The sequence below is a fragment of the Apodemus sylvaticus genome, chromosome 1 (genome assembly GCF_947179515.1).
Source record: "Apodemus sylvaticus chromosome 1, mApoSyl1.1, whole genome shotgun sequence".
Classification (NCBI taxonomy): Eukaryota; Metazoa; Chordata; class Mammalia; order Rodentia; family Muridae; genus Apodemus; species Apodemus sylvaticus.
Genome location: NC_067472.1, coordinates 92451793 through 92477039, shown reverse-complemented (window position 1 = coordinate 92477039; position 25247 = coordinate 92451793). Strand labels below are relative to the sequence as shown.

General features: G+C 35.8%; 1 protein-coding gene across 3 annotated transcripts in view; it reads left to right on the top strand.

The window, feature by feature from the left end:
- Far1 (fatty acyl-CoA reductase 1) overlaps positions 1–25247 on the top strand; it is a 54137-nt gene that overhangs the window by 15607 nt on the left and 13283 nt on the right. For all 3 annotated transcript variants that reach the window (XM_052200979.1, XM_052200995.1, XM_052200988.1), the window contains 8 exons: positions 6239–6432; positions 8120–8295; positions 14640–14819; positions 17100–17277; positions 18194–18238; positions 18357–18475; positions 19043–19110; positions 20734–20905. In XM_052200979.1, coding sequence (XP_052056939.1) covers positions 6244–6432; positions 8120–8295; positions 14640–14819; positions 17100–17277; positions 18194–18238; positions 18357–18475; positions 19043–19110; positions 20734–20905 — 1127 coding nt within the window. In that variant the 5' untranslated portion in view covers positions 6239–6243. The remainder of the gene's footprint in view (positions 1–6238; positions 6433–8119; positions 8296–14639; positions 14820–17099; positions 17278–18193; positions 18239–18356; positions 18476–19042; positions 19111–20733; positions 20906–25247) is intronic.

Sequence of the window (25247 nt, the reverse complement as noted above, 5' to 3'; positions counted from 1 at the left end):
ATTTCTATGTTTAAAAGTTTCAGACTAGCCCTGTTAAAGGGGTGTATATGTATGGTTGGGCAGTGGTGGCGTATGCCTTTAATCCTAGAATTTGAGAGGCAGAAGTAGGTGGATCTCTGAGTTTGAGGCCAGCCTGGTCTGTAGAGAAAGTTCCAAGACAGCCAGGGCTACACAGAGAAACCCTGTCTTGAAATTAAAGGGAGGAACTACATGCATGTATTGCATAGTCTGAGACTAGCACCAGAGCCCTTAGGAGTGTTTGGGGGCTTATTAATTATTGTCAGCCAGTGAGTGAGTAGTTCTGGTTTATTTCTTTGAACCTGCATATACTTGATAAAAGCCTGGTTTTGCTAAAGTCATTAATTTATTTAACAATTGTTATTATTTGTATATTATTAAGTGTATTTAACCAATAAATAGAAATTTGTCTTTTAAGTAACCGTATTACTGAGGCTTAACAATTAGACTATAAAATTAATGATTTTTTTGAAAAATCACTTGTTTATTAATTCAAACATGTCTGGTATGGGTACTGAATTTTGCCTGTATCACCAGATGACTTAATTTTCTTGAAAATTTTTTCATATAATTTTCAGTTATTTTGTCAGTAATTTCTGTTCATTACATTCTGTCCTTGGTGATCACAATCCTGCTGACCATGCCAGGTGCCATGAATGAGCTATGACAGTTACACAAGCTATGGCTTATGTCTTTCGACAGTGTCAGAAATATATTGAATGTGAAGTTTGCAAGTCATTTAAATGTTCATTTTCACCTATATTCATGGGTTCACATGAAATTGTGATTCTTATAGTCATTAAATTATTTGCTAACAATGCAACACTAAAATTGCATGATACACTTCAAATAATATTTAGATTACAAGATGTTGTAAAAAGTTAGAGAATATAAAGGAGCTAAACAGTACATTGAATACAGGTGGCCAGTATTAGGCTCATAATCCAGTTGATAGAAAGGTGAAAGGTCTGGATAGTGTCAAAGTGGACATTGTTAATTATAGGAGGATCGTGCTGAGCTGAGGACAAAACCAGGAGTTTGTTGCCTGGTGATCTTGGCAGAGGCTGAGAGGAAATAGGATTAATCCTTGAGAAAGTGATGGTTTACTGCTCTATGTTGCAGTCTATGTGCCTTGGTTTTGCTTTGATTCATTTCTGTCCTACATTTGCAGGCCATTTACATGTATTGTTTTCCATTGCCTTGCTCTAGTGTGTCTTGGTAAATTTAATGTACCAAGTTACTCCTGATATATGGTTGTTGTTTTTGTATAAATAAGGTACTGAGTTATTCACCTTTACGTTGGTACCTAAATGGAGAAGCTTGGGACAAGATACGGTCAAGAAGCTGTGGCTGCACAGTTTCTTCATAGCCATCCATAGCTTGCTTGTTTTCAAAAAACATTTAAATCCAATTCATTTTCAAAATCATTTATCTGCATGGGGTTTCCTTGATTATGTGTAATCAACAACAAGTGAACAAGACCTCAGAGCTTCTTGTACCTTGATCTATTTTCTCTACTGACCTGGTTTTTTGTTACTAGTGTTCCAGTATATGAGTTTATCTGGGTAAGGTCTTTAAGGAGGTCATATTTGATGGAACAGGAAATAAATCTACTGATGTTAGTTATATGCTTACTTCTTGACTGAGTATGATATATTTTTTATTAAAATTGATTATGACAACAGTTAAATCCAGCTGGTGATTTTCCAAGTCCAGATCTAAGTTTGACAATAGGCTTCTTTGTATTTTGCTTCCAGTGGTTGGCTGCATTTGAAAATGTCCCTCAGAGAGATCTTTGGAAAGTGAAATTGCCTGAACCAGTTAACATATTTTCACACTACTGCATTTTGGCCTGTTGGCTTTGTATGTGGACCAAGCTGAAGTTTTGAAGGATTTTTCATATAGTATTCACTTTATTTCACATCTATCTCTTCATAGAGCGAGTTGTCATCTATTACAGACACTCAGTAAATGGCAGGATCCCCTTATAAAAAGGATATGTTTTTCCTCCTGTATTTGAGTTGTACACTTTAGAACTGAATAGAATTTTTAAGGTAATCCACTCCAGCCCTTACAATTCCTTTGAACTTCTCTTTTGGTGCTGTGCGCTCAGTTATTTCTATGATTGATGTGATTTATCTCACTGAAAGGTATGTAGAAATTTTGTTAAATTTTTTGAAACTGTGGAGTTTAGTTAAAATATACTAGTGTAGACTTGATTCTGCCCATGCATGTGTGCTGAGAAATAGTATCTGAAGGTATTACTCAGTCCAGCACCCCAGCCCATGAGATAGTGCTACCCATATTGAAGGTGGTTCTTCCTTTCCTTGTTTAAAGCTCTCTGGAAATACCCTACAGTCTCACTTGGAGGAATGTCTCATTAATGCCTTGGTTTTTTAAATCTAATCTAGTTGAAAATTGAAATTAACCATTACAACATTGTATTGGAAGCTTTAATTAATCTTTTTTGTTTCATTTTGTTTTGTTTGTATGTTGCTATCCTAGTCATTCTCTAGTTCTTCACGTGGTCACTTTAGGTTTTTATTTGCCTATAAGACCTACATGCTATGTGCTTTTACAAATAAACAGGTTCTGATTAGTAATAGCTTTAGCTTAAGTGGCAGAATCTGGATTTGAATTTTTAGTTAATATATCTTAAGTAGCTCTGTGGTATGTTTCTCTCAAGGAGATTTTAAATGAAAATATTCTTTTTTAAAACAGCTGCTGGAAAACACTTCTGGCAAGCAAACCTTAGTGAATTCCTTGAAGGCAGTTGTAATATTTGGTACACAGCATTTTGTGAGACTTAACTTCTTTTTGCCAAACTTTTGAATCAGAGACTACAGTGTCACTTGGAGAAACTTCTAGTTGCTAAGAGTTTTCCCCCTCTCCTGGAGGGAATGATAATTTTTTTGCTGTTCTTAGGAGTGCCATATCTAGCTACTTGCTTGTTAAACTCATTCACTAATTCTTTGTAAGTTATTTCTTGAATTTTCTACCTTTATCTGGCTTGCTGATTTCCAAACATGGTATATCTTTTTTTTGTTTTTTTTTGTTTTTTTTTTCTTTTTGGTAGTACTTTTTTTGTAGATATAATACTTTAAAACTTTTTAGTTTTTTGAGACAGGGTTTTTCTGTGTAGCCCTGGCTGACCTGGAACTCAGTCTGTAGACTAGGCTGGCCTCAAACTCAGAAATCCACCTGCCTCTGCCTCCCAAGTAGGATTAAAGGTGTGCGCCACCACTGCCCAGCCAACTTTAAAACTTTTAATGAATTTGTTTTGATAACTTTATATGTGTATAATCCCTTAAGCCCTTTACGTTATCCCTTATCTCCTATCTAACCCATTAGTCTTCTACTCTAATTCTCCCTTTGTGTCTCTGTCTCTCTGTCTCTCTCTCTCTCTCTCTCTTTCTGATCCATAGAATTTAACTAGGATTATCTGTGACCATGAATTTGAGACTATTCATCAGAACTTGGTGGGTTTCTTAGGGGTACAGAACTGAAGACAATACTGCGCCTTCCCCTGAACCCATTAGTACTCAGTAATTCAGCAGGGAAGAGTAAGTGCAACTGTTAATAGGCTATCTTGTTTAGACTTATGGCAGATAGCCTTAGCTGTTATTACATGATGATTACATTGGCTATGCTGTACCCAGAAGACAACATTTCAGTAGTCCTCTTCCTGTCTTCCAGTTCTTGTCCCTTTTCCTTGAAGTTTTCTGAGTCTTAGAAGGGGTAAAAATGTCCTTGTTGAGGGCTGCACACTTAACTGACACTTAACTCTTAGCACATTGAACAGCTATTGATCTCTGCATTCACTACTGTATATTGAAAAGAGAAGTTTCTCAATCTTAGAATAGCATTTGTCTGGGTATAAATGTAGATATTTGGAAAACAGCTTGGAAAATTATTTGGAAATATTTGGAAAATTGCTATGGTAATTTACCTGAACAACAACAGTAAGCTTCTCTTTAAGTGTCTAAGGTGTCTGTAGCCATGGGGTTTTAGATCAAGTTACAGTACCAGATACGAATTTTCTGTTGTTGAGTAGGCCTCAAATACAGTAAAATAAAAAGCAGTTGGCTACTCCCATAACAATTATACACCATTGCATGGTTGAACTCATCTTGCCTGGCCAATTGGTATTGCTGACTTTAGGGTTCATGGCTAAGTAAAAGACAGTTGATGCCTTTATTCCTCCAGCAAACTGCATAGTACTTTCAGGTATTATGGAAGCAGGAAGAAAGTTTCCAGCTTGGTTCCAGCTATGTCTTACAATCAGTGTATGTGGTGTCTTCAGCAACAGGGTCTTATTAAACTAGTTCTGGTGGGCAATCTCAAGAATGGTAAGAACCTATATTGTTGTGAAGCTTCCTTGTCCCTAAAGCTTAGCCTATTTCAGTTTTGTCTCAAGCACCCATCTGGATACCCTTCTCAAACATATACAGATATTAAGGCTGGAGTAGCATTTATACAGGAAATCAAACTGACAGGAGTGGTTTGGCTGTTCTGTGTGCATGCTTTTTGAGTACCTTGACTTCATACTCTGTCTGATCAAGCTTGTTGATCCTGAGTTTGATGTTTTCTCTAAGACTTCAGTTGAGGAGATGATAAATACAGCTCTGATCTCCTTACAGTTCTTTTCTCCTACAATGGCCTCTCTGTCAGTTCATCCTCATCTGTTCTAGAAGTTACTCTGTTTTGTTCCAACCCCCTTTTGCTATCTATAGATTTTTGTTTCTATATTTAAAAAAATATTTTAATTGAAATAAAATGATCTCCCTTCAACCATTCTCGACTACCTTCTCTCTAACTCCTCCCACACTCCCCACAACTCAACAAGTTGATAGCCTTTTTTTCTTTGTGTTTGCTATATCATATATGTATGTATATGTGTGTATATGTATATGTGTGTATATGTATATGTGTATATATATATATATGCAAAAATAGATGGAGCCTGTTGAGTCCATTTTTACTTCTTTTATGTATATGGCTTCAAGATTGACCCTTCTGGGCTAGACAACCAGTAAGGAAAAGGATAATTCTCCTTCTTCCAGCATTTAGGAGTTGCCTATAGTTCTTTGTCTAAGGGTGAGATGTTGCTAAATTTCTCCCTCCCATGTTAATTTGCCCATTGAAAACTGCTCTTGTTTATGTAGCCATTTCCAAGAGAGACTGTTTTATGGCTGACTTCCTGATATTCTGGCTTTTTAAATCTTTTCATTCCCCTTAAGAGATAGATGTTCCCTGATGGAGGAGCTGTGATATAGATGTAAATGTTGGGCATGGGCTCCCCATGATTTGTTGATCTCTGCCTTGTGTACAGTTGTTTTCTGTGATGCTCTCCATTTGCTGTAAAGAGAAACCTTTTTGAGGAGTGGTTGTGGTTGTCTAGGGAACATGGGTTGCACTTTCAGAACACATATAAGTTAGAATCTGGGACATAAAATGCATGCATCTGTTAGACTTTTCAGCTTAAATGAGACTAAAGTACTATTGAAGCTTTTTCTCTTCTCTAATTGTATTGCATGCCCTCAGGCATGTCTTAATATTTCATTCTATGCATGTGGATTTCTAAATAGCATACAGCTTGGATTTCAGTATAATATAGTCTTATGTAGTAACATATTTCATAGATCTTCTTGTACTTACCCCATTCACATATACCCCATTTTCTTGTGTATTTTTTACAACTTTTTTTTTTTGTTACTATCAAGTATGTGTAGAAGAAAGCATTTGATGTTACCTCTTCCCGTTTCAGTGGTTGATGACTGGTGATGTGACACCTGGCAGTGTTATTCAAGCTGAGTTGAGTCTACTGATATACATTCAGTGTATAAATTTCTTTGGGAACAGAGAATCATCATTCAGTTGTATTCAGAGTTTAACAGACGTTGGATCAATATTTGAGTTCTTACTATAAGGAAGTTTTAGAGAATTTTTTTTTTTTAACTACAACTGTACTAAAGAAACTTGGGGCCAGAAAAGGTGAGTGACTTGTTTGAGATAATCCAGGAAAGAACAAGCTCTTGAGGGAGCTGCAATCCATTCTTGCTTCCACTGTAGTATAATGAACCAAAGGTTGGATTCTTCCATTGCCAAAATTCAATTTTGATTCTTTTTCAGTCTTTTAAAATATTTATGTGGAAACTGGGAGGTTTTAGTAAGATTGAACATACATTTGTAAACTAATGTTGTCATGTTTCTCTCACAGTCAAAATGGTTTCAATCCCAGAATACTATGAAGGCAAGAATATCCTCCTCACAGGAGCCACTGGTTTTTTGGGAAAAGTGCTTCTGGAAAAGTTGCTGAGATCTTGTCCCAAGGTGAATTCAGTGTATGTTTTGGTGAGGCAGAAAGCTGGACAGACACCCCAGGAGCGAGTGGAAGAAATACTCAGTGGCAAGGTCAGTATGATGTAGTATAATGAACCAAAGCTGATCATTTGGAAGGGGGATAAAAGCACATGCTTGTGTGTGAATTTTGTGAAGCATTATTAGCTTAGTATATTGCTTCAATATTCAAAAGTAAATCTGTGGAAATTTTGGTATGTTTCTGCAGTATGGCAGTGAACTAGAATCAGGAAAAGAAAAAAGCTTTCTTTTATAATAGACAAAAATTTTATTTTTTTGAGATAGGATTCTATCCTCAGTATCCTCTCAGAAAGTAAAATAGCTGATCATGAAGTATGTTTTAGAACATTGACAAGGTATCAGTAAACTTAAAGTAGGAAGCAATGGGAGTACTAGTGGGCTTAAATACCTGGAGATGATATTGAAAGAGAAATAATGGCTGGTAAACATGACTACCTAGACTGAGGTACTAAAAAGAACTTGTGGCCCTCTCCTAGGTCCCTGGGTTCCTCTTTCCCTTCTTGCCCCTTAAATATTGATATTCTTAAGACACCTGCCATAAGCCTTGATACAATTCTGTTAGGTCCAGTGAAGCAGTTGTGCAGCACGCTCTGTTTTTGTGAGTCAGATGGCTGCGGTTTAAATTAGATTGAGAAGTAGTTTTGTCGAGTTTGGATTCCTTATTGCTGTGGCTATCTGGATAATCTTTTCCATTCTTAGGACTTTGATCCTTCAGTTATTAACTGTATGTGGTCAATATGATCTATATTGGTTCTGTTTCTCCCTCACTGAACTCCAGACCCACAAAACTAAACCTTTATTAGACCTGTCTTCTGGTATATAATGTAGGTGATGTGTTGTTACCAGTCCAGTGACTTGACTTTGAATCTTCAAAATTCTTTAAGTGTTTCTAATCTAATATATTTACTCACTTCACAGATAGATTGTTGTATCTTGTTAGGTACTCTATCTAGGGTTTGTATACTGTGCAGAGTAGCTATAGTCCTTCCCCCTCCCCCAGAGTTAGCATTTATCCAACACCACCCACACGAAAAAAGTTAGTAGTTATATCTAGTTGCTATTACTTTCTAAAGTATATGTTATTTCCTTAAATGTATGTGTGTGTATGTGTGTGTGTGTATATATATATATATATATAATCTATCCTATGCAGTAGCACTATTCTGATTTGAAATTTTAAGATCTTCTTTTTCTTTTCCTTTTGTCCCTATCACTCACACATGTGCCAATAAGTCCTGTTGTTCCTTCAGGTTTCTAGTTTAATGTCATTTCCTCCAAGAACTACTTGTAACTCTTAACTCCCGGAGATGCCACATCTTTTCAGGCCTCTATGAGCACTGCACTCGGGTATATAGACATATACACATGTAACTAAACATTGAAAAATATTTTAAGAGTCAGGCAATTAGTTGGGAGCATTGGAGTATGAGACTATTATTTTCTAGATGCCTGTTATTTCTTAAGCCTGTTTTGAAGCAGGAGGCAGGTCTATTTAGCCAGAGCATAGGCAGTTAGTGTTGCTGACTGCCATCTGGTTTCTTGGAGTACCTCTTGAACTCATTGAGTCTTAACTCTCTTGTCTGTAAGATGAGCAGTCTTGTGTGTTCCATGAAATCTAAAATGATAAAATAGCTGTCTTTGGTGGGGAAAGAGTTTACAGCTTTGAAAGTAGAATAGAATAAATATCTACCCATAGAATAAATATCTTCCCATTTGATAGCTTTTCGACAGGTTGAGAGATGAAAATCCAGATTTTAGAGAGAAAATTATAGCGATCAACAGTGAACTCACCCAACCTAAATTGGCTCTCAGTGAAGAAGATAAGGAGATCATTATAGATTCTACAAATGTCATATTCCACTGTGCAGCTACTGTAAGATTTAATGAAAATTTAAGGTAAGTACAGATACTTACTGATATTTGAATTTCAGCTTTATAGATATAATGTTAATTCCACTTTTTATAGAAGTTGTTTTGAGAGTGATGTGAAGCTGCTATATGTTAATAGTGGCTTTTGATGAAAAGAATTCTCTTTTTTTATTATCAGTTTGAAATGAAACAAATATATGGAAGATAGCTAGTATATGCTAATTAGAAAACCTTTCCATGACTTTATAAAATAGGATATAGGCAAGCAGTGAACTGGAAGAAAATAGAATGTACTTGGGTAAGAAGGTAGGAATAGTTTACTCAGGAGCTGTTTTGGTCACCTTTTCATGAAGTGTCAGAATCCTTTATGCTTCTGTTCTACGTACACGATATTCCAGAACTGTGATCAAAAGTAGGTTCAAGTTTTGTATACCAAGAAATGGCTTGTATATTATAGTCACTTTGTTTCTATTTGAAAAACTCTGCTTTGGTGGCATTGTTAAGGGACGAGGTAATGTCAAAAATAAAGTTAAACTTAAAACATAATTTGAACTTCAGGATACATCCTGCTTTGGGCGGGGCGGGGGGGGGGGGCATTCCAAGTGGTATTTTAAAAATAAGATGAAGGGCTGGGGAGATGGCTCAGCAGCAAAGAGAGCTGGCTGCTCTTCCAGAGTTCCCCAGTTGATTCCCAGCAGCCACATGATGGCTCACAGCCATCTGTAACTCATTCCAGGGGAATGGCCGCTCTCTTCTGGCCCCTGTGGACACCATGGGGCCAGAAGAGATGGTCCACAGACAACATACATGGTCCATAGACATGTATGCAGGTAAAACACCAATACACGTGAACTAAAAATGAATCTTTTTTAGAAAGTAAATGAATATACATTTCAAATAATGACACTTAATTCATAGGACTGTTATTTTTAATGTGTGTAAATACACTATTTAAGTTAATCTCATTATATAGGTTTATACTAGTTTAAATGATAATGCATTTGTTTTTAGGTTGCAGAATATTTGTGTTGCCCTCCTCTTTAAAATGCTTAAAAGGCTAAGCTCTGATTATAAATGGCTTTAACAGTAATCCCTGTATTTATTTAACATAAGTGTAACTCTTAATAGCAGTCACACTGTGTGAGAGCACAATGGCAGTCATTTTGGTGTGTAGAGTTGCTGCCTCTCTCTCTCTTAACAGGCTCGTGCTGTCCTTACAATCTTTAAGCATTGCTCACCTGCTGGTTTCTTCCTAGCTTTACCAAGCTCATCCTAGGCAAATGCATTTTATTCCTGAGGTGGTTGAAGCAACACTGTGGAGAAAAGGGAAGAAGCCTTGATGTTTTCGTTCTGTTTTCTAAGATACCTTAGTTCTAGGCTTGACCTCATTGTATTGAAGAGTTTGGATAAGCTATTAACCTTGAACTTGAGTTTCTTATCTGTAAATACGCACTTCTGAGTCTGTAAGCCATGGCTTTACTCACTTTCTTGAAATTCTTTCTGTGAAACAGCAGATGAGACACTTAGGAGCTGTCATGTCGTTAGAATCCAGAAGTGACAAAATAATGTCATAATAAATGTAGTATAATCTCATTTCATTAGCTATGTATGCATCATGTGTGTCAGGCATACATGTCTTTTCCATATTGATGGTAATTGTTTTTAACTTTAAAATAACACATTTCATCTTAATGGAATTTGTACCTTCATTAAGAAAATTCCTTCTTATAATTAATTTTTGAAAATTTCATATGAATACTATATTTATGTCACTTACCCTTTGCTCTCCTCTCTCCAGCTATTCTATATTATTGCCCCTTCCCCTTCTCAAGTTCATAGCCTCTTTTCCTTTTTTATATATACATATATATACATATATATATATATATATATATATATATATATATATATATATACACACACACACACTCACATACACATGAATAAATATGTAAACACAACTTGCCAAGTCAATTTAGTGTTGTTCATATTGTATATATTTTTAGGATTGACCAGTTGGTCCTGGGAAAGACTAATTTTCTGTCAGCTGTCATGATAGGACTCTATAAGATCCCTGTCCCCATGTTGGTATATTACCTGGTGTCAACATGTTTTGTTTAGGTCACCATGTTATTTAACATTTCATTATTGAATATTTCTTATCATATATTGAAGATATAATCTCATATCAGACTTCCTGGTCCTCTGCTTTTTAGAACTTTTCTGTCCCTCTTCTGCAGTGTTCCCTGAGCTTTAGATGTAGGAGTTGATTGTAGATAGATTCATCTGGGACTAAGCACTGGAAAAAAATATTTTTTACACATTTGAATTTTTCCCCTTGCACGTATATTTGCATTAGATCTAGCATCTTGTCTTAAATAATATTTTCAAGATTATGAGTATAATCTCTGATTTTTATTTTAATCAGGCTAACCTTAGTCTGCCTGTGCCTCCAAATGTTGGGATTACAGGCATATAGGACTGTGCCTGTCAGTTAATGACTTTAATGAGTTCTTTATTTTTCCTTAGAATTCATTACTATAAAATGACAAGTTTAACATACTTTTTTCTCGTAGTTCATGCTTTCATTATTTATAATCAAAATAAAGTGTTTACATAGCCACCTTAAACTTAGTGTGTTTTCAGGGACTGGTGCATAATGATAGTATAGTTCTTGTCCACTTAAAGGAGGAAATTAGGTGCTTTTAAAGGGAAGTTTTATTAACAGAAAACATTAATTAGGGTAAAACACATCAGAATACCCTTAACATTTTTTGATGACTCCTTTTTATTTTTTTATGTACATTGGTGTTTTGCTTTCATGTGTCTATATATAGAGTGTGTTGGATACCCTGGAACTGGAGTTGGAAACAGTTATGAGCTGTCAAACTGGTACTAGGAATTGAACTAGGGTCCTCTGGAAGAGCAGCCAGTGTTCTTAGCCTCTAAGCCATTTCTCCAGCCCCCAAAATAACCCTTATAGGAAGGACCACAGTATATTACTTTTGTGTTCTCTTTGGACTATTATAATTTCTTACATTAGAGAGACCATGTTAGAAAGCCTAGGTAATTTATTATTTTTCTCTTCAATGTCAAGACATGAATGTTCACTATTCTAGTCCTAGTCACCACATCATAATTATTTCTGTGAAGCAGATTTAATGGATGTTTACATTTAAATATTGATAGAACATTAGACTTGGGCCAGATATTCAGAAATACTGAAATAGCCTATAAGAGCCATTTAGGGGAAAAACATTTATAACAGTTACCATCTGCTAAACCATAGATATGACATGGTATAAAACTGTTACTACCAAGGGGATGCAGGAGGAACCATAATCTGCAGCCTTGGAGAGGAACCAAGATAAGTTTGTATATGGACTCTTTCACAAAGCCCTGGGGTATGTGCTAACTTTGTTGATACAGAACTAAATGCAGACAGTACTGGATTGCATATGTTGAGAGTTGAGGAGGCAAAACTCATTAATATTTAGTAAGTGGGGAGAAATTGACAGGTATAAAAGGTGAGAAAGAGGGGAATAAGTAGTTACTTGAGTAGTTGGTCATGAGGTCCTGTATTCACTTGATGGGACAGTATCAGGTGCATGGAGAGCAGTATTAAGTAAGACGCCATCATGAGGACAAAAACAGTCAGAAGAGAGAATAGACAAGTTGCTTGTGGAAAATACATGAGATACCAGGAATGGAGCAGTTCTAGGTGATGAGGCTGTAGGGAGATACATAGAGACATAGATTTCTAGAAGTAATGAAAAGACCAATTAAGATATAGGAGCGGTAGAGTCTTACGTGTATATTCAGACTTTAAGAATATAATATAACTAGAAAAGACTGGGAAGGGCTCGTGGTGGCTCCTGGGCTTGTTTGGGCATCTTGTGATGACTTTTTTTTCTTGTTCTATCTCTGGCTCAGTCTCAGGTTGTGAGCTTTTTAGAAGTGCTCCTGTAGGGAAAATCTTCCTTTTCCCACCTCTAAAAAGAAATATATATAACTGGAAAACATGTTTTAAAAAGTAGGTCTGTCAAGTGCACTTGACCCAACAGTTTTGGAGAATCCTCCTTCCTTTTTAGCAGAAACATCATCTATAGTGGAGAGCCACTGCGTTTACACTTCTCTTTCAGAGCCATTGCTTTGGACATAGGTTTACAATTACAGATGCCTACTTGATGTCATTGACCCATAAACATCTGTCTCTATCAAGTTTATTTTTTTAAAGTGACTCTTAAAATAGTGGTAAGAGTTTATTGGGATAGTAGTTTGTGGGGAGTGAGAAGAGTGGAAAAGAGATGTGTAAAAATGGCCTGGGAACTTACTTAGACCTCATTTCAATCATTAAAAAGGCACCTTCATTTTTAGTAACTCCCAAGTGTATCCTAAGCTTAGTATAAGCTCTGGAGTAAAGTTTACAAAAACATCAAATAGATTTTCAATAATTTGGGATATCTGTAGGAGACAAATAGGAAAGCTTATTAACTATTGAAATGGAATATTTTTGCTTATTAATTTTTTCTTTCTGAAATGAATTTTATGTCTATATTAGGGAAATGCCACACTAGCTTATTTGTATTCTAGCAATCCTGTCTTAAGATGCCTTTCCAACAAAACATAATTTTATTTCTGTTTACTTTCTGGTTTAGTATGTAAAGAACTAAGCCTGAAGTTAAACAAAATAAAAACTAGGGTTTCTATTGAGTGAGGTTAACTAACCTTGCAGATACTAAAGTAACTTATGTTATTTTATTATGGTTTCAGGCTTGGGCTCTCAGATACAGAGTAGAAAGACTCAAGACACAGGAGTGTGTCTTTTGAGTTATCCCTCATTTTCTGTGACCTAGAAACTCTGACACCATTCTCAGGACAATGCAACAGAATATCCCTTGTGTCCTTTCTCCAAAACATTACTCTTCTTATTCCCATTGTTTTGTAAATGAGAAAGGAAATAGTGCATTCTCTAATGCTCTGGTGGTTAGTATCCTCTCTGGGAAAGGTCTCTTGCTAGATTTCCATTTGAACAGATATGGCTTTTTCCTTAGTTGAGATTTGAAATGATTTTAAGATCCCACCCTAGTTTCACTAAAAATGTTTTGTTTTGTTTTCTTCTAATTTTTGTCAATAGGATCTCAGGTGCAATTAAAAGAAAAAAAATGAAGTTCAAAGTTATTTGCATATTTATTTTCCTTTTATCAGATACTCCTTGTTTCTGCTGACCCAGAACTTTTTGTCTTGTCCTCAGAAGCTTGTAATAAAATATTCTCGGTTTCTCAGTATACTTCTCCCTAAACAATAACCTCCTTGTCCCCATTATTTTCAAACAGATAGATATCAAAGTATTGCTATACAGTCAGGTAGACTGAATTGTCTGTGACATATTTCTTAAATACTAACAATATGAGCATTTTTGCAAAGTGCCCAAAGCCATTTTCATTTCTATAAATGTATTTCACACTTGGTGTGATGCTACATATTTGTAATCTCAGCATTCAAGAGGTGGAGGTAGGAGGATCATAAAATTGAGGTCATCCTAGGCAATATACGTAGTTCCAGGCCAGCTCTGGGACACATGACCCTGTCTTAAAAAGACTTCACTCAGAGTTCTTTGAATCTGTGTTTGAACATAACTGTTTTACTGCTGTGAAGAGACACCATGACCAAGGTAACTCTTATAAGAACAACATTTAATTGGGGCTGGCTTACAGGTTCAGTCCATTATAGGCGGGAGCATAGCAGCATCCAGGCAGGCTTGCTGGAGGAGGAGCTGAGAGTTCTACATTTCCAGTAGTCTGGCATATTGTTTTAAGTCTAATAATTACTATGTTGTACAATAGATGTCTTGATGGACCATTAAAAATGCTAGGAACAGTTGTATAGAAATTTTTTTTTCTGCCATCTCTTTATCTTAATACTTGCTGGCTTCCTGTTTTGAGATGCTGACAAGAATAACAAACACTAAATGCATACAAGTTATTCTTTTCATTTAGTCTTTCCTAAATCTAGTAGGAGGTTTTGTTCCCATTTACCAATGAGGAAGCTGAGGGTTTTATTTGTGCAACTTAGCATTTTAAGTGAACATTTAAGTGAGACCACACCAGGATCTGAGCCCAGTCTGATCCCATAGCTTTGCTCATAATCTTATTTTACATCACAATGTACACTTTGTTTTTCAAACCCTTATTGGTATAGTGAATAGTCTTAATACTAACATCAAATACACCAACTCAGAGCTAAAGGAGAAATTACAAATTAACCATGTTTTTTTCTCTGTACTTCTTTAATACAATTCAGCTTTGGTTTGTAAGTAGATTAAAGAAAAAAATAAGGTTTTTAAGTTTCATTGTCTCTTTCTCTTGCAGAGATGCTGTTCAGTTAAATGTGATTGCTACACGACAGCTTATTCTTCTTGCACAGCAAATGAAGAATCTGGAAGTGTTCATGCATGTCTCAACAGCATATGCCTACTGCAATCGAAAGCATATTGATGAAGTCGTTTATCCACCCCCTGTAGATCCCAAGAAGCTGATTGATTCTTTAGAGTATGTTTGAATTTATACACGTTGCTTTTAATTCTAAGACTCTGGGTTCAAATATATACCCTCCACTCCTCCCAGCCACTGTGCTACAAACACACATGAGCATATATGTATTTATCTCTGTACATCCTTTGCTGTATTGTACGTTATGTCTATTGGTAAGGTTAATGTAGAGTTTTCCCTTTGGGTTAGCTAATGATCAGAGAAAGGCCTCTGAATAATTTATCCATGTGTGAGAAGCTTTGTTTTTTTCAGGTAGTCAATTCTAGCTTCTGTGGATCAGAGACCAATGACTGCTTAATCACAAGATTCTAATTTACTAAAGGACCCCCTCTCCTCCAGTAGAGTTCAGTTTAAGAGAATCATAGGAATTATAATTCTTCGGTTACCATCTTTCAAAGGACAGGGATCTCATCAGCAGTTGTTAATATGAACTACATTTGTATTTGGTAAATGTAGAGGATTATGTGAAATGTATACAACACAACTGTCACTTGCTTTTTAGTCTATGCTTTCTTACCACATGTGCTCTTTTTTTTTTTTTTTTTTTGGACAACAATTATAGAGACATTCCAACAGCTATTACATGTATACATAATTTGTTTTCAAACAGTATATCTATAGGTTGGATTTTTTTTTTTTTACAGTTTTTGTTTTTCCTTGGTTCCATCTTTCCTCACAGATATTACACTTAGTTTTGATTCTTACCATGCCTTGATTTCTTTAGAATTAAGCACACATGACCTTTTAAGAAAGGCTTTTCATGTTCGGGAAATGAGTTGTAAGAAACTGAAACATTTCTTGTGAGAATTACCTACTTTTATTTTAGGACTCAGTTTCATAGATGTTCCTAAATATATATCCCCATTTTCCTTTCCATACAGATCAATAGATGTATTTATGATTCTGGGGAAAACTGAAGTTAATGAAACATACTACTTTTTGACTTCTAAGTCTTGGCTTATGCAGGCATGTAAAGAAACGAGAAGAGCTTGTAACCTTAATCTTTTTTCTCCTTTCCTTACTTACAAAGAAATCTATCTAGCAAATAATTCATAAATTTGCTCTGTAAACTCAGGAGATTTTTTTTTGAGGGCTGTGAGTGGGTGTTATTCTCCTATCTACCAACTACCTATCTTGATCACTTTTCAGAACTCATCTTTATAGTTTTTCTCAAGTTGGATGTGTATTTGCCTTCAGTTTAACATTCTTACTCTTCCACATACACAGAGTACTTCCATATGTGAAGCATTCTAAGCTTTCCTGGTTGTTAGTGTGCTTGTTGTAAGTGACTATGCAGAATCTAATTGTATGCTTAGTAGACTAAAAAGGCAAGTAGCTGGAAACGAGCACAGCACCTTAGAGTAAAAAGAGGAAAGACTGTGTGACATCACCTGATTATGGTTCTTTTACAGGTGGTCTTCAGGGAGAAGAGATGACTGCATTGTAGGTTAACTGAATTTTCATAACATGCTTCAATATTTTTACTAATCCTAATATTTGTTAATGTCACTTGTGAAGATGTACAATTCCAGTGGTACATCTTAAATATTTAGTTATTAGACCTTTTATAGTAAATATAAATAGCAAATGTGTTTATTAGTCAGCTACTCTGTTAGATAGTAATAAACAGATCTTTAATCTCTTAGGAAACATTTGAGGCTTTATACATTTTGGAATTTATTTGGACTTTGGAAAGGAACTCCAATTAACTATTTGATCATAAATTACTTCATTTTGATTTACCTTAGCATCCCTGATCACCCTGATCAAAGACACATGAAATGCTAAATGTTTAAACTAAATGATACTTTCTAAAGACCTTTGGTTGGTTTAGGTCAATTAAGTTTACTATCTAACATATGATTTATAAAAAGACTATTGGTTCTTATTTGATATAGGAGTTAGTTGCAAATTGTGAATCTGTAGTTGATATTTATAGGAACTACTTTTTTTCTTCAGTTATTTTGAATGCTGGGTGTGGTGGCGCAGGCCTTTTATCCCAGCACTCAGGAGGCAGAAACAGGTAAATCTGAGTTCAAGAAGAACCTGGTCTACAAGCAAGGTCCAGGACAGCCAGGGAGGGGGACACAGAGAAATCCTGTCTTTAAAAAACAACAATAACAACAACACACACATAAGAGAGACAAAAGTAAATGGTTATTGTGAAACTGTTTAAATCAGAGCAACACATAGGTTCATACAAAGTTCAATTAAGTAGGTTTTTAATCTATGATAAAATATTTGGAATTTTTGTACATGTAATTTTTTTTTGTTTGCCAGATGGATGGATGATGGCCTAGTAAATGATATCACACCAAAATTGATAGGCGACAGACCTAATACATACATATACACCAAGGCATTGGCAGAATATGTTGTGCAACAAGAAGGAGCAAAGCTAAATGTTGCAATTGTAAGGCCGTCGATTGTTGGTGCCAGTTGGAAAGAACCTTTTCCAGTAAGCTCTTTAAAATTGTTAAGCACTTGGGATTTAGAGTTTCAAGTTATAACCGTGTAAAGAGTTGGGATGTAATTTAAGAGCAGGTGTTAACGTGCTGAATATGTTTTACCATGGCAGAGTTACTGAGCATAGAAAGAGGTAATATAACTCATACTTATATTTCTAAGGTGCTTCTTGAGTGTATGGAATGTAGATTTATAGTTTTAACTTTTAGTTGAAAAATCAGAAATATTCAGTAAAGAAGACCATGGTTTCATCTGTTTTCTTTGCCAAAAGCAAGTCCTGCAAGAAGTGTATTTTTCCATGTGTAGATTACAAAGGTTAGAAAGGTATAAGAGATTTCTTTTGTAACTGGCTACTAAAAAGAAAAAAAAAAGATGCTGGGATGCGATTAAATCCTCCAGATAAGAGAAGGCAGAAACAAAAGCCAGTAAGCTGATACAAAACAAAACAAAAACAAAAAAAAACTGAGGTCTGTATAATTACCAGTAAGTGATAGCCTCTTCTTTGTTGTTTTGATAATTATCCTGTTTTCTTCTGATTTACTCACTAAATTGAGGAACATGTATTATTTTCCCTTAAGATGCTGCATTAATAAATAGTATTAAGTCAGTGGTAATCAGGGTTAATTTAGGAAAAGTGATGCACAGTATAGACTTTCCCTTTGCAGAGACTGAATAGAGCTAGGCAATCCTTTAAAAATACTTTCACTTAGTAATTTATGACTCCAGAGGAAACTTTTTGGGACATTCTTGGGGACTAAGAACAATATTCTGCATGCAATGTAGATCTTTCTTAGGTTTTGGGAGAAAACTACAAAGTATACATTTGTAGTTAACACTTTCAAATAATAAATCTACTTTGATGTTAACTTTAATCTCTTCTCTTTTTTTTCCTTAATTTTTGGCATTAGGGATGGATTGATAACTTTAATGGACCAAGTGGTCTCTTCATTGCGGTAAATAAACTTTTTATGATTTACTACTTTTATAAAATTTCCTGTATCTTTATAAATATGTGCATGTATATATGTTTTGGCTATGTATTTTAAAGTATTGTTTTTAATTTCAACAAAGGCAGGGAAAGGAATTCTTCGAACAATGCGTGCCTCCAACAATGCCCTTGCAGATCTCGTTCCTGTAGATGTAGTTGTCAACACGAGCCTTGCTGCAGCCTGGTATTCCGGAGTTAATAGGTATCTGAGGCAACAATGTTGCTTATTAACTGTAGTAACTGAGAGGGAAAAGGAGCTTCTGATCTTAATCTCCTCATCCTGGTTGTTATTGGTAAAGTGCCTTTAGGATGTAGGAAATACCAGTGCTCATCCTAAGAGCTTATATAGTGGACACAATACCATGTGGACGGTAAAGAAGAAATAATGTTTAATCTCACGTATTTACAAGATTTATAAGTTTATTAGGAACTAAAGAGGGGTTGGGAGGGATCCTCATGAAGGATGACTTAAGCTAAAGTCAAACTTAATATAAACTCAAGTTGAAATTCACAAGAAATGCTACATCTATGTCAACCATGGCAAACTAGAGCAGTCATTATTAAACTGTTCATCCTTTTAGATGTTAATAGTAGCATTTATAGTTAAAGCCTAAACATTTTAAAAATAATCCTTTAAGGGTGCCTTTTACATAATAAAGAAAAGGTACTCATTATCATCATGTCTTCCTACTTTGATAGAACGTAAGACTTAGCTTAGACACTTTTGACTTCCTCTTATGTTTCTTTGCTTTCATCTTTGTCTTTTCAGACCGAGAAACATCATGGTGTATAATTGCACAACAGGCAGCACTAATCCTTTCCACTGGGGGGAAGTTGGTATGATTTTATCTGTGTTTTTGAATGTTAGAATACCCATAAGGTATTAGGGCCACTGAGTTACAAAGGTATCCTTATTTCAGTTGCTGTTTGAGAATAACTACCAGTCCTACCTTATGATCCAGCATTAATGTTTCCCAATATAAGGATAGCCTCATGTATGTGTTCACTCACGTAGTCAGGCCCTAGTTGTTTGATTGTTATCTGCAGCACCCTCACAGACTACCTGTGGCTTGGGGGCAGTTTTTTTTTTCCTAACTAATGAGCACACCTTCACGCCCGATGTTGCCAGTCTGTAGTTAATATTATTTGCACCTGTAAGAGTAGGTGTATCAGTTGGTTCCTAGAGTTACAAGTGAAGGAGTTGGGAAGTAGGAGAGATGTGGCCAAGGTACACTCTTCTAAAGTCAAAAGATCCATAGCAGGTAGTACATTTATTAACTAGCTCTAAAATAGGACTAGTATAACTTGAAGCATGCTCATTTTAAATTACTAAGTGAGTCAGATATAAATGTATTTATGGCATTGCTTTTTGCAATAGATCATTTTATTTGTAGTTGAAATTTTGCTATCCTTACAGAATAATTTGTTTTTCAAGTAGATTGGTGCTGGGAATCAGCCTGCCCCTTTCCTCACCCACCCACTAGGTCTTGTACATGTTAGGTAGGCACACACTGTACTCCTACGTTTCTAGCCCTTGTTCTGCCTTGTCAGTTTTTTGAAATAAAGTCTTACTAAGTAGCTCAGACTGGCCTGGAACTTGCAGTATAGCCCAGGCTGGCTTCAAACCATCTATCCTGCCTCAGCCTCCCAAGTGCTGGAATTATAGGCATATACTACCATACCTAGCTACCTTAACACAATCTTTTGTGACAATGTCCTAGGATTTTTCTGTGGCATTTGTATTTAAAATTAAAGATTGACTGTTGAAGTAAGAAAGAAAAAAACTGGAGTGATTTCACAGTATTTTAAGTCATGGTCCTCAGGGATATTGAAGCGTCTTAAGTGAGTGAGGTTTTTATAGACTTGTTGTGCTGTACAGTTTTGTGAAAAATCAAGTTCAACATTATTCTTTGGTGAATGCCTAAGTATACATTTCCATTAAAGTATTAAAATAGAAGATATCAAGTTTGATTGTATTGATGTTGAATAACGTAAATAAACTACAGCAGAGGTTAATTTTGGGTTGTTTTAAGCTTGTATGATGTATGTTGATTTGAGTAACTAAATCATTCATAAACAAAGAATGATGATTTTCCTTTTCTTTTTTAAGTAAGTACAGTATTAAGAATCTGGAAAGAGGAACAGAAAGAAAGAAGCTATCGTGAGAGGTGAAATATAGAGAGTGACATTATAAACTGACCTAGGTAAAACATTAAGATTTTCAGAGTGAATTTTAGTAAAAATTCATTCATTTAATTAAAATACTGGAAGTATTTTAGCTCCTTGGAACCAGCAGTTTAATTCAATCTTCTCTTAGTTGTGGAGAGTAGAAAAGCTTGTTTTTAAATGAATGAACTCTGACTCTGGTAAAATATTTTGCATTGTACAAACATGATTTTCTTTTTCAAAACTTCATTACATGGTTATTATCAAAGCTGTTACACAACTTTTCTTCCTCAGAATACCATGTAATTTCCACTTTCAAGAGGAATCCTCTCGAACAGGCCTTCAGACGGCCCAATGTAAATCTAACCTCCAATCACCTTTTATATCATTACTGGATTGCTGTAAGCCATAAGGCCCCAGCATTCCTGTATGATATCTACCTCAGGATGACTGGAAGAAGCCCAAGGTAATGGTGACTAGCTCTGTCTTTTCTGTTCCTCTGACTGTTAAACAACCCATGCTTAACACTGAAATGCCAATTAACTCTGTATCTGTTCGTGCTTATGATAAGGCTTAAAGGCCTTTTGTGAATGAGAAGACTCTTGAATAAGACCTTATCAGAAAAGCAAAGGTAGTGTTGTAAGTCACATTATTTATTCTAAAGTTTGGGTGATAAATTACTGTTATGTGTTGAGTTCTAGGTCTAACTTTAGGTGCTTTTCTGAATAACAAATAATATTCAAAATGCTTTAACACTTATTTTTCCTACAGGAGATTATCTAAATCATTCCTTCAAGATGAATCCTTTAAACCAAGTATTCAGGCACCCCTGTGTTAAGTTCTGTTCCAACAACCTAATGCTTCATTATTGGAAGGGTGTCAAACATACAGTACCTGCATTATTGCTCGATCTTGCACTCAGGTTGACAGGTCAGAAACCGTGGTAAGAAGAATAGCAGTAATACACTGTGTATTGGTAAGGTGGTGGAAGCTTGCTGGAGAGACACCATGTCGCTAGCATGAGCTTACTTTTAGAATTACTAACCTGATTAAGTGCAATCACAATCAAGATGCCAGGACATTTCCTAGAAATTGGAGATGTTTGGAGGCCAAGAATGGACCTCATCTTATTGGGTCATTGATTCTCCAAATCCCAATATAATAGGAAATGCCCTGCTTCAGGATTGTCATTGTTATTATAAGCTGAAATTGAGTCTCTTTCCCCTCTCCTTAAAAATCTAGGGGTGAGTTTTTATAGGGGATTCAGAGAAAAATATTTTGCTTTAAAGTAGCTGGTTTAGTTTTATATGAAAAATATAGGATGCTTTTAGAAAATATTTGAAATATCTTAGCTACCTATTCAGCTTATAATATGGTAATTACAGTTTTTGACTAATGTTCTAGTTTTTAAAAGTTTAAACACAGAAAACTTGCTATTTTCATATAGTTGTAATATCCTTTCTTCTTTTTTCATTGAAACCCTATAAAGTTCTCCTACTGTCTTAATCACATAGTTAGTGAAATGTACTGCAAAATGTTTGTTTTTAAAATTATATTAGTATCTTTGATTGGCAAGTTCAGGATTTGAGTATTTATAGAAGATGATGATTTCAGGACCTCCATCAGCTGCTGAAAAAAAATAAAAGTTAGATATTTGCCAGTTGCAGTATCTCAGGATCTGATTAACCATAGAAATTTTCAGTATATTAAATAGTTTAGGATGTTTGTAACTGTTCATTCACTATTGAAATAAGGGGGAGAATTGAATAGATCAACTTACAGAACAAACATTTTAGATTTTCTAGAATGATTTGCAAAAGTAGTTTTGCTATGTTGGCTTTTTTTCAATGGCTAAAAATCAGATGAAATTAATTATTTGCTAATGCATATTTATGTTAGTATAGTTGCTATAATTAAGGCAGAAAAGGCAAAACTGGTTCCAGAACATAAAATAGATTTTATACCTTATAGCACCTTATAAACAGAATGGATTAATTCCTATTAATTAAAAGTTAATTCATTTTTATTAAGTCTTTGAGAATTTCTGTACAATAATTGGTATATTTTGATTATATTCACCCCAACTCTTTCTATACCCACCTTTATATTGTTTTTTTGTGGGGAGGGAGGAGTGTTGGCTTATTTTGAGACAGGGTTTCTCATGTAACGGTCCTGGATGTCCCGGAACTCACTTTGTAGACCAGGCTGACATTGAATTCAAGAGATTTACCTGCCTCTGCTTCCCAAGTGCTGGGATTAAAGGCGTGTGCCCCCCCCCCCACTGATATTATTTGTTTTAAATAACCCATTACCCACTCATGTTGTCTACTTAGAGTCTGGGTGTGGGGCATTCCAATGGAACATGTTGGACCTACCCAGGGCCATATGCCTAAGGAAAACTGACTCTCACAGCTGTCAACTATCAATTGAGGTTCTTAGCTAGGGGTGGGGACGCTTGAGACTCTCCCCTTCCCTTTTGGATCTTAACTGGCTTTATCTTGTTCAGGTCTAGTGAAGGCAGCCACGGCTGGGAGCTCAGTAAACTTAAAAATATTTATAATAAAAAGAACCAAAAAAACAAAAAAAGCAAAAAACACCATAGTTAACTAAGAGTACAGAGATGATACCACTGTATATATAACAAGTCATCTCAGTGATTAAAACAGTCATCATCATCCTCTCTCTCTCTCTCTCTCTCTCTCTCTCTCTCTCTCTCTCTCATTAATCTTGAGATCAGGAATTTGTAGAAGAATTGGCATGTGTGATTTTAGTTTAAGACTTTTCATGTGATCAGATGGAACTGAAAGAGCTGAAGTCTGAAGGGAGGATCGGGTATTCAGTCAGCCAGGGCCGAGGTATTGTCTCTGTCTCATCAGGATTGCCTTTTGTAGGATCTTTTCAAGGCCTAGTGGTTGCCTCTAAGAATTAACTTTTGCATGGCAGCTAAAGTGATTGAGCAAGTGATGTGGAAGCTCGAAAATACTACATTATCACTTTTGCCTTGTTTGTTCTCATGGGGCCAAGGCTGGACTTAGATCGAGAGCCAGGATCATAAGCAAGTGTCACCATATCTGGCTTACCTCTTCTTAAATTTTTTTAGTCACAAGCAAATCACAAATCCTCTTAGATATAAGGAAAGCAGGCGTTCTCGAGAGCACTCCTGGAAATGAGGGCGTGAGAGGAATGGATTTCAGCCTTGTTGGAAAGTACAGTCTGTAACAGTTAACCTTCTGGCCCAGAGAACTCATGTTCTGCCTGAACAGTGTAGCTAATGTTTTTCTTCTACAAACCCCTATGGTATCAGCTGGATGTCAGGGTTTTTCCATTTAAACCTGGTCCAGTCGCAGATATGGTTGTTTATTGCAGATGATACTCCTCATATGAAAACCTGTGAAACAAAGCAAGTTAGCGGCTGCCCATATATTCTACATATATTCTTCAAACAGTTTTCAACATGAGAAAAATGGAAGGCACATAGCAGACACTGTTCTATAAAAAGTTTTCAACTGAAGTCCAGGTATATGTTGATAGCTGGACTTACTCCTACTCTCTGAGTATTCTCCAACCTTCCTCCCTACCCGCCCCCGTCATAAAAGGGTCTATGTAAGACTGAACAGATTACTAATTCTACTTTCTGCCCATAAAAAGTTAGACTCCAGGAAAGGGGTCAGAAAAGCTTTCTTATAAAGGGCCATGTTGTAAACATTTAGACCTTGTAAGCACATAGTTCTGTTGCTACCTCTCTGCCTTGGTGCTAAAGCAGTCATAGACAGTTTATGAATAATGAACATGATTGATTCAATAAAACTTTATTCACCAAAAAACCCCTTTATTCACAAGATAGTAATAGAGTAGACTGGGTGTGTGGGCTATTGTTTGCTGACTTATGTTACAGAGACATTTTTATTGGTTTACTTCCTCTTTTTATATAAATTAGTGTGGCTTTTAAAAAGTTTCCATTGTGTATTTCAAAGATAATCCAAAGAGATTGACTCAGATCAGATAGATGATTCACAAATCTCTGTGATACAAGCCTTCAGGTCTCATTAGGATGCTGTGGAGCAGTACCTATAGATAGATATTAAATCTTAAAGTTACCATGATGTAGTCTTAAAGAATCTTATATCTCTATCCTGAATTTGATTTATGCTCAGAAACTATCTTTACCCCTTTGTTTTTTTATTTATTAAATAATGTGATACAACCTAGAATTTCTGAATCCCAGATATAAAAATTACACTTTTTGAACATTTGATCTGTTACAATTCACAGACTTGGTAATAAACTGACAGTAGGTTAGCATCTGCCTTCTCCTGTCCTGTCAAGTCTTTTGCTGTTTTTGCTTTCCTAAGGAATGACTTCCTGTCTTCTTTTTAATTCATTCTTAGCAATGTGGTGAACTGTTAATTGCAAGAGTGGCATCACTGGAGTGGTCCAGTCAGCTTTCAGTGTAACAATCTAGGAAATTTCTAGCTTTCCCATACATATGTTTCTCTCAGCTTACTGTGTGCAGCAGTCCCTGTGCAGTGAGATACGCTGCGTGCTTTTCAGCTCCCAAGACAATACTGCTGTGTTTCTTCTGCCTAGCACTGTTCTGCCATTATAAGCCTATGGTGCAGGACTTGCATATTAGTCATATTAGCATGTGTTGCATGAGTGAGAGAGATACACTGCAGTAAGAAATTACTATTTGCTCTCTCATCACTCTCGCCTCTTGGTACTCTCACTTCTCTGCCCCTCTGGGGCTCTCCTCCCCTCCCCCCTGCCAGCCTCCACTCCTCCACTTCTCTCTCTCTCTCTCTCTCTCT